The sequence below is a fragment of the Crocodylus siamensis genome, chromosome 4, assembly GCF_052110815.1.
Source record: "Crocodylus siamensis isolate JL-2025a chromosome 4, ASM5211081v1, whole genome shotgun sequence".
NCBI classification, from domain to species: Eukaryota; Metazoa; Chordata; order Crocodylia; family Crocodylidae; genus Crocodylus; species Crocodylus siamensis.
The window spans coordinates 143,528,894-143,539,442 of NC_143398.1; the positions used below are offsets into that span (position 1 = coordinate 143,528,894).

The following is a 10,549-nucleotide window of genomic DNA, read 5'->3' on the forward strand; positions in this document are numbered from 1 at the left end:
TTGATGGAGGGTAGGGGATCCCCATCACCCGGATCTCCCTGTCCCATAGCAGGCATGGGCGTCCCATGGGACTGATGAAAGACTGACGCAAAGTACCTATTTAATTGGTTGGCTTTTCCTGGGCGTCAGTTGTCAGTTGCCTCATCTGGTTTAGCAGGGGTCCAACATTGCCCTTGCTTTTCCTCTGGCTCCCCATATATCTGAAAAAGGATTTTTTGTTGTCCTTGATGCTTGAAGCTAGTTGGAGTTCAGTTGCAGCCTTGGCTTTCCTGGTTTCCTGGCATATTTATTTACCTGGATTATGCTGACCTGGTTCTTTGGTAGATGTATTTACTTCTTGGCTCATGAGACCTGGGGAAGAAATTGTCATTATTTGCTATGGCTCTACATAAAGACATTCTAACTCTTCCTCTTGCCTCTAACCTACACTGTGGCCTGTTTTGACATACTTTGGATGACCAAGCTTCTATTTCATAGCTCAGTAGACTGTTTTTCACATGTATCTGAAAAACTAAACTAAGATGTGGTAATATTAGCTCAGATGAACATTAATTGAGGTGTGGAATGACAAAAAGTGAAGTGTTGGCTGCACTATGCGGAATATGAATAAGAGAGATACATGTAATTCTAATGATTATGGGACTAATAATTTTAACTAGTTTGACCTGTTGTGTTTTTTAAAACTGTACATATGAACTAGAAAATTAGTATGCACTCCTATAAAATTACATTTGTTTTTGTTCTGCTAGTGTATTAAGAAAGATTTTACTTTCTCTTTAACTTGAGAAAAAATGGTTGTTGTATTTTATATGATGATACCTATAGCATACCTACAGGCTGGGGAACTCCCTTCTCATCAGTGCAGAGTCAGAAAAGGATCTTGGAGTCATTATTGATTCCAAGATGAATGTGGGCCACCAATGTGAGGATGCGGTCAGTAAGGGTAACCGCACCTTGTCATGCATCTGCAGATGCATCATGAACAGGTCCAAGGAGGTGATTCTCCCCCTCTGTGCGACATTGGTCAGGCTGAAGTTGGAGTATCATGTCCAGTTCTAGGTGCCGCACTTCAGGAGGGATGTGGACAACATGGAGAGGGTCCAGAGGAGGGTCACTCGCATGGTCAGTGGGCAACAGGGCAGGCCCTACGAGGAGAGGCTACGGGAATTGAACTTGTTCAGCCTACACAAGAGAAAGTTGAGAGGGGATCTCGTGGCTGTCTATAAACTTACCAGGGTGGATCAGCAGGCAATGGGAGAGTCCCTGTTCCCCCAAGCACTACCAGGAGTAACCAGGAATAGTAGCCATGAGTTGACTGAGAGTAGGTTCAGGCTAGACATCAGGAGGCGCTACTTCACTGTCAGGGTGGCTAGGATCTGGAACCAACTTCCAAAGGAAGTGGTGCTCACTCCTACCCTGGGGGTCTTCAAAAGGAAGCTAGACAATCACCTAGCCGGGGTCATTTGACCCCAGTACTCTTTCCTGCTATGGCAGACTTGATGATCTGCTCAGGTCCCTTCCGACCCTACCAACTATGAACCAACTATGAAAATATGATGCACCTCAGCACAACTAAAAATCTTACCTTCATTCATAGCATGCATTTAATTAAGTGCCTGAGGTCCTGTGTACAGTACAGATACAACTGTATTTTTTCTAATCACTTTGGGACTTCCTCAGACAAGACCAGTTACAATTAATATAGTTGAGTAGTGTCTGAGCCGCAGCCTCCCTGCTCCCCACCTGTGGATGAAATGGGTGTGTACCCACACTGTCTTGCTGCACTAGCTGTGTGCTGGGAAAATTAGAAAGACCTGATACCCACTACTTCTTGCTTAAACACCATCCATTTTATAACTAGGGTGCTCAACCCCCAGCCCACAGGACAGATCTGTTCCACAGCCCTATGTCATCCAGGCCATAGGTGTCCCCACTGGTCTGGAAATATGGTGGTGGGAGAGTGGTAGCACAGCTTCAGCACTGTTAAATTCCTGTACCAATGGAGACATCCAGGTCCTGCATGCTGAATCAGGCACCCAATCCCCATGTGCATGGCTAGACAGGGGCAATGCTAATCTGCCCTCTAGGAATCAATCCCAGCACATGTGGGCAGCACAGGGTGGTGCCAGGCCCCAGGATCTGATACTGGCAAATGGAACTTGATACAACCCACAGACCGTGGCAGACTGATGGAGGGGAGGGTGCCATAGGGGGAGCGCCAGCCTGGGGGGAGCCAGGCCCTTTAGAGTTCTTATTGCATGGGTCACGGACGCATTTGTTGTTTAAACTGGCCACCCACCCCATGGGTTGGGTGTTTACATATTTGTTTCAACCAGAAATCCCTGCACCTGGTGTACCGGGACTTTCATCTTCTTCTTAGCTGACACAGGTAACCAAAGGGCCAGGGTGGGAACAGAGGAGATGATGGCACAAAGGCCAGAGGTGGGGGCGCAAATGTAAGCATTGGCCCTTGGGTGCCAGAGACCCATAGTACATCACTGCCCATAGACTGGACTCACCGCACTCATCTGGTGCACAGGGCCAAAAGTTTGAGCACTACTGCTTCAGAAGACTCACCAGTTGCTGCACAGGTATTTAAGCTGCTTGTGTCCAGGGGTTTCAATTTCACTTCTGCATATACAGGACCTCAAAACAGGAAAGAAAAGCAAACAAACAAACTGATGTGAATGACAGAGAACAAGAAACCGGAATGGAATAAAACTCACTAAGAGACCTTAATCAAAGGGTGACCAATAACTGCAACATCTTTGAATTGTACTCAGCAGCATCCCAGTTAGGTTGCTGTTTTCCATGTTCCCGGTACTATGTCTCTGAAGTACTGGCTACAAGCAGAAAGGCATCCATTTCAGCTTCTGTTCAGTGCAGACTTTAACAGAGGAGATATATGCACTTGTGCACATGCACACATTGCTTCATACAGAGACCTTACTAATATTCTTCCTGAAGTCTTAAATACACTGCTTTTCTGTGGGAAAGGCTGATTTGCTTCTTGTAAAGGGAAAGCTTGAGGGAAGTGCCTCATGGAGTGCTACAGAAGGCAGGGGTAGTCCTGAATTTTGTAATGATGCATCCACTTCTGACACTTGGTATAACCAGCATCACTGCTGATCTGAAAAGGAACTAATTTTCCAGCCCCTTGTATCACCTTTAACCCCTGCACGGGGGGCGGTGCAAAACATAACCATTCTTCTTTTCACTCTCTGAGAAGCTGCTACCTATGTGTGCCTGCCTACAAAAGATAACTTGTCCCTAAATCTGAAGATGATGCTAGATTTGGGATTGTCATCAGTAATAGAAAGGCGAGAGAATAAACCCAAAAGGATGTTTGGAGGTTACAAGTATGGGGAGAAGTGAATAGAGACTACTACTGTACATAAGGGAAAGGGTTTGTGTGTGTGTGTGTGTGAGAGAGAGAGAGAGAGAGGAGAGAGAGAGAGAAACAGAGAACTGGGCAGCAGGAGTTTTGTATTGTTTTATTTTACTCACTGGAGGCATGTAAAAGGTGAGCACAGGTTTTGGTAGCATATTTCAAGCAATCATACTGCAAAGCAGAGTGACAGTTTATTACTGTTATGACCAGGTGACATTGCCTTCTTACATGGGTTTAAGACATAGGCCTACTTGTGGCCTGCTGCACAGGGTCAAATTTCATCCAGTTAAGAAGGCAGTGATCAGTTCTGGGCAAATATTGACTAATATAAGGGGGGGGGGCGTTTAAAAGAGACAAAAAATAATATATTTTGAATAGTAGAATAATAGAAAAGCAGAGGAAGGTACCTCTGGAGGTCATATCTAGTTCAACCCCCTGCCCGAGTCGGGATTTTCCTGACCCAAACCCTCCTACATACAGCCTTGTCTAACGTATTAGTAAAACTACACAGTCGGCTCTGACACACAACCACAAGAATTACACCTTAACATGCAGTGAGTAAAGCAGGGGAATAATGGCAGCTAGCATTTCACTGTGACAGGGAATTAAAATTCATGTGAGAGATCTAAGAGGGCCATGTCTACTGCTACAAAAGACCCCCTTCCCCTACAATCTATACCAAGCTGGCTCTAGGATAAAATGAATTCCTGACCCCAAGTGTGGGGACTGGAGTGACCCTGAGAGAAGCAGCAAGACCTACCAGCAATACCTCCTGATACCCAATCTACGCCTACTTTGCTGCAACTACAAGCCACTGGTCTGCACTCTGTAGTCTTCAGGAAGGTCTTCTATTTATCTAATGGCTACCTTGATTTCTTGCATTTCAATTACTAGATTTCCTTTGAGAAAAACAAATAATGTAATTGAAAGAAGGAAATATCATGAAAACAAATCCAAAAAGTAGAAATCTAGAGGCTTTGTGGAATTCCCCATGTTGCCTGATTTTCCTCATGTCCAGAAAGCATAAAGAAATGTAGGGTCTGCTTCTTCTCTCCCTGCACCCAGTATAGTTAGTTACTGACCTGTGCAAAGCACAAATGGATCCAGAAGGGCTGTGTTTTGCACCCATTCTGCTCTCCCCTTAAACAAAATGGTGAGAAGCGGGCTATTTATAGATTAGCTTCAGGACCACAAAGAAGAAATGTCATAACAATGGGCTGCTAGCACATGAAAAGTGGAAGCAGAGGAATGTAGATTGGTTTGTCTATTAGGCTCTAGAATAATCTGGTGCAGCAATGGCAACCCCAGTTTCCTGAATCATTTAAAACTAAACTGAACAACACCCTTCAGAATGGGCTATGAAGAGACATGGGTCAGGCAAGGTGAAGATTGAGGGTGGGATGGAAACTGAACTAACTTCTCTGACAAGAGAAGAGAGAAGTAGAAAATGAAAGGGAGACAAAAGAAGTTTGTCTGAGTAGAGCTTCACTGGGGCCAATCTAGGCACGATTTTAAAATGAGGTAGTTACATTGACATAGAAAGCTGGGAAGATGTTCCTGTTTCCATTTAAACCTAAGTAGGGTTCAGTTCCTAAATGATTAGGAATATACTGAAACTAACTGAGGTAGAATCACAGAATCAAAGAAGAGTAGGGGGTAGAAAGGACATCAGATCGTTCAAATCTAGCCCAACCCTCTGCTAAGTGATGTAAACCAGAATGTGGAAACCATTCTGGACAAATGTTTTTTCTAACTTTCTCTTTAAAAAAACTTCAATTTTGGTAGACAATAGCAGAAAATAAAGCTGGCAGTCTCTACTACTCTCTCAGGTAGATAGGTCATCATAGAAACATGTACTAAAGGATTCATAGATGAATAGATGTTTGTGTTGGAAGGGACCCCAGTAGATCATTGATCCGACCCCCTGCCCTGAGCAGGAAAGAGCACTGGGGTCAGATGACTCCAGCGAGGTGCATGTCTATCCTCCTTTTAAAGACCCCCAAGGTAGGGGAGAGCACCACCTCCCTTGGAAGCTCATTCCAGATTCTGGCAACCCGTATCATAAAGAAGTTCTTTCTGATGTCTAATCTAAAGCTGCTCTCCATCAGTTTGTGGCCATTGTTCCTAGTTACTCTAAGGGGTGCCCTGCTAAACAGAGCATCTCCTATTCCTTTCTGCCCCCTGCCCCTACCTCAGTGAATTTGTAGGCAGCCACAAGATCACTTCTCAGCCTTCTCTTGTGGAGGCTGAAGAGAGCCAGGTCCCTCAATCTCTCCTCATAGGGCTTTGCCTGCAGGCCTCGAATCATACAAGTGGCCTTCCTCTGAACCCTCTCAAGGTTGTCCACATCCCTCTTGAAGTGTGGCACCCAGAACTGGACGCAGTACTCCAGCTGTGGCCTAACTAATGCTGCATAGAGCGGAAGTATCACCACCCTGGACTTGTTCATCATACACCTGCTAATATATGATGAAGTGCGGTTACATTTACTGCTCACTGTGCCAGGAAGCCACCTTTGTTTCTCCCCAAAATCTCTGTGCTGTGACAATGTGATTAGGATGGGCCCAGCAGAGGAGACACACCTTTACCCTATCTCTTTAGGTAACCTGAGCTGGCTACATTCCTGAGGGAGGGGGGAACCTGCTCCCTCTGCCTACCTGACTGGTATCCCCTACCTGGGTGAAGGGCTTCTACCTGGTGGGCTAGAGTCTACCCGGCAACTAGTGATGTATTTCAAATTGGTTGGACGACAGCCAACCGGAGCTGGCCTCCACTGGACCAGGTGAATGAGGTCACAGGGGCTATATAAGTTAAGACTGCCCAGGAGGAGGGGGCAGCAGACATGCGGGGGACTCAGAGAGGAGTTTTACCACCTGAAACTGGCTCTCTCCCCCATAACTCATGAGCTAGGAACAGCCTGCCTCCAGAGGGGATCTCCAACAGCCTCTGGATGATGCTTGTGACTAAGCTACTTGAGATCTGGTTAGATATATAGCTGGCAGTAGCTCAGATGCATGATCAAAAGGCTGCCTCAGCCAGACTGTTTTGCTCGATGGGATTTCTATGATATTGTTCTATCTTGTACCCTATTTTCACCCTACCCCTGTAATCAATAAAGTTCTCCTTTGTGACCGGTGTAGGAGACTTATTGAGGGGTGGGTCTAAGTTATGCCTAAGAGGCCCCTTTAGGTCTGCAGACTAAGGGAGACTTTCCTTTTTGGCCCCTGACTTGGGGAAGTGCCCCAAGTGCCTGTACTGGGTTGAGTACCCATAGGACTATTAGGCCTGTGTTTCCCCGAGGACACAGGGCTGAGAGAGTCCCTTCTCGGGGTGGTGGCTGCTTACGTTACCCCCTGGCTAGTGAGTGGGCTTCAGGAAGGGGGTCACCCGGATGCGAGGTGCACCCAGGGAAGTACTGGGAGTCTGGAAGGTGGTCAGGCGGTAAGGTGGGTGGCTCAATGCAGGAGTGCCCTCTACTGGCCCACCACACTCACTTCGTCACACTGACATCTCATTTTCATCTTGGTGTCAACAAGGACTCCGAGATCTCTTTCTGCTGCTGCGCTGCTGAGAAGGTCCTCCCCCAGCCTGTAAGTATGCTGGTGATCCCTTCTCCCTAGGTGCAGCACTTTGCACTTGCCTTTGTTCTGCACCCTATTTTGTTCTGCTCACTTTTCCAACCTGTTCAAATATGCCTGAATTCATTCCCTACCCTCTAGTGTATTAACTTTACCCCATAATTTGGTATCATCCATGAATTTGGACAAAGTGATCTCCATGCCTGCATTTAAGTCACCGATGAAGACATTGAACAGCGCAGGACCAAGGACCGAGGCTTGGACTATCCCTGAGCTATCCCCCCCACCTTCTATTTTTGGTGAGGAATAGAATTGTTTGGAATTCCCTCCATGGTTTATCAGTTCAGTGAAGGTTTGTATGGGAATGATTTATTTCAGAATACAGTGCTTTTTTAGTCACTGGAATAACTAGTTATTATGGCCTTATTACTCAGAGTACATAGGGCTCCTATAGACATGCAGGGAGGCTGCTCTGCTACGCTGTAATTACAGCACATCAGAGCAGACTCAAGCATTCTCAGATCTGTGCTAACTAAAGTGTCCTCTTCCCATCCTCCCCCCCTTCCCAAAGCACATCTCCAAAAGCCCTTAAACACCCACCAGCATTATACTGATTAGTACACAAAACCCTTTGGATAATTCATCATCTGTTAATTAGACACTTCCAAATGTACAGGCATATCATGGAGTTTGATTCATACAGTCAGCTTAAAAAGTGCCACACCCTGTCTTTCAGAGCACCTTATAAATTGCCCCCTCCCCCACCAATTTATGGCACAAAAAACATTAATGATTATTTGTTCCATACTGCGAAATTATTTTTGTGTTTTGGTGATGAGACTATGTAAGGGTGCAAAACAAAATTTACACCGATCATAATCATGTAATTCTTATGTAGTAAACAATTTTTTTTTATTATAAGAAATTATATATTATGCCTTTATATTTATTCAGTTCTCATATAAAAAATCAGAATATCTGCAATTTATGTCTGGAATGCTTGTGATATGTATTTTTATCAGTATACCTGCAAAAAATCTGCTGTGCCTTGAAATGGCATGCATAATACAGATCACAAAAAGTTAAAAAATGACTAACTACTGACAATCAGGCTCCTAAGGATAAGTAGCCATCATTACCAAGCCCAATGTAGAATTAACAAGATCTTACTGTAATGCATTGTACTTTTTTAAAATCAGTTTCTGCTAACTGAATATAACGCATCTTTAATTTGAAATAAGATTATTTCACTCTCAGACTTGAACAGAAATGGCTAGCAGCATGAATTAAAACCACACTATGTATTTGGGAGCTAGTTTGCATAGTACCTCATTTGTCCTCCCTTCACCAGGGTCCCTTTCCTTCCCTTTCCTGTTATCCCACTAGCTGTGGTTTTGTCTCCCCACAACACTTGTAGCATCTCAAAATGTGATCCAGGTACAGTACACAGTACGCCAAGCATTGACTTACCTGCCTCAGTGTCATTTTCCTTTGGCAGCTTTGAACCCCACCCAGCTACTGCAGGAAAGTTCAGGTCAGCATACGTGCAATTTTCTGACATCATCCTCCTTTCTTGCTTCTTATACCTCTTGGCTATGCCAGAATGTGACTCCTGACCAGATACAACTCAAACTACTTTCAGCTAAAACTATCTTGATTTTCTGTCCTCAGGGAGGAAGTGTTGTCCCTTTTATGCTTTGTCAGTTGAATAGCAGCAGAAAGAGGAAATCTAGCTTGATGCTGATCTTTTAATAGAACATAACCAGACAGAGTAGTTAGAAACTAAGTTTCATTGGTTCACAAGCCTCTTTTCTGGCAATGTTTTTTTCTTGAATGCATTGGGAAAAAAAGTGCTGTTATCTCTCATTTAGACTCCCCGCTTCCACTTGGTCTCCTAATCAATGGATGTGCCCCAGCCATTTGATGCTCTGTAACAGTTCCAAAGTCACAGTTCAGATCTTGACTGTATTTCCTGATGAACTGTACAGTAGAAAGGAAGAACCTGCAGTCATCATGCTCTAGGGTGGAATGTGATCCTCGGAACGGCAAATTTTGCTCTGCCAGAAACAGGGTAACGTCAACCAGACCTCACAACACTTCATGCCACTTTTCCTTCTCTGAATGTATACTCTTTTCAAGGGCACTATCAATGGCTCCTTTTCCACTAAGAGCATTTGCAAGATCTTTCCACTGTAAATAACGTTGAAGATGACCAGAACTGATGAAGCTCAGGCACAGATCTGGAAACCAGATCAAGTGTCACATTTTTCTCATTTGATACTATATCTGCTTCAGCTTGCGCAACCAAACCTGACTCATTTTCACATTCTCCTGCTACATCAGGATGTTTGCTTCCTTTGTGATGTTTTCATGATTAGAATATTTTTCATCCCCTGCAAGTGATGTGCCACCTGCATCACCTCTTCCGCTTCCAACTTCTTTATTTCTTTTCACCACCCATCCAAACGGATCCAGTGTCTGCCTCCCCTTTTCATCCTGAGTGTTTTTCTCTTTTGTCTCCTTTCTTTTTGATACCCTGGATTGATAGGTGCACTTCATTTTTTCTTACATGGGGATAAGGGGATAAGAAAAGGGTTGTACTTCTCCCAAGCACCTCCAAATTCCAAACCACTTCTGGCAGAGCTTCAATCTCCTACCAGTTTCCTGGGGCCTGGCTCAGTCCCACAGGTCGCCTGTTGGCTGGCCTCCTCCACTTCTCAGGAAGGAAGGATGCCTCCCTTAAGGCCTGGCCTCACACCACTCCTAGACCTTTTCCCTGTGGTAACTGCCACAAAAAATTACTCTCCAGTGGGACCCTGCCTGGAAATCTTGGCTGGTGCTCATGTAACCCCCATAAGCTGGCCTGTACTTGGTTCAGGCTTGTGGGTCTGGCAGAAGATAAGCAGGCCCTGCCCCTGTTTAAGGAAAAAGAAAGTAACTGCAAAGGGAGTAGACAGAGGAAGGAGGATTGTCTTGGTACTGTTGCTGGAGAATAAACTTGTATATTTAGCCTTTAACCTCTTCATTAAGGGTATTGTGAGACCGTTCATATTCTTATGGGCCTTAGTAAGCAACTGCTGGTGTTCAAAGGACCAAAAGGGAACAAATAACCTCTGCAATACTGAAAGCAAGATTTGCGTTTTGGAGCACAGGCTTCTTTAATCAAGAAGGGAGTTTAATATTTTTTCTCCCAAGAGACATATGCACACTTGCCATTTAAGTACTTTTTGAAGCGGGGAAATATGTGAACCTGAATATGTGTCATGACCAATGTTGTTATTTTCCTTGGCAAATATAAAGACAACAACATATATCATTTTAATTATTATATTCTTGCAAATACATTTCTGACTTTGGCCCTTAAGAACCCACAGAGCTGACATTCAATCATGACTGAACGCTTTCCTCTGGAGGTCTTTCTGTGACAACAGGCTGGCTCTGCCACAGATCCCTCCTTAAACCTTCCCTGTTCCTTCTCTCCTGTCACCAGTCTCTGTAACCAGGGTTCCTTGGTCTAGGCCCTAGGTGAGGCCAATCAGAAGCCTTCCTGATCAGTCTTGTGTCTATTGCTGCCCAGAAA

General features: G+C 44.7%; 1 protein-coding gene across 3 annotated transcripts in view; it reads right to left on the reverse strand.

The window, feature by feature from the left end:
- LOC149866670 (killer cell lectin-like receptor subfamily B member 1) overlaps nucleotides 1–8,625 on the reverse strand; it is a 29,983-nt gene extending 21,358 nt beyond the window's left edge. For all 3 annotated transcript variants that reach the window (XM_090044008.1, XM_090044007.1, XM_090044006.1), the window contains exons 1-3: nucleotides 8,440–8,625; nucleotides 2,578–2,646; nucleotides 295–351 (exon numbers count right to left, since the gene is read on the reverse strand). In XM_090044008.1, the coding sequence (XP_089900134.1) occupies nucleotides 295–351; nucleotides 2,578–2,646; nucleotides 8,440–8,533 (220 nt within the window). In that variant the 5' untranslated portion in view covers nucleotides 8,534–8,625. The remainder of the gene's footprint in view (nucleotides 1–294; nucleotides 352–2,577; nucleotides 2,647–8,439) is intronic.
- Nucleotides 8,626–10,549: the final 1,924 nt, after the last annotated feature.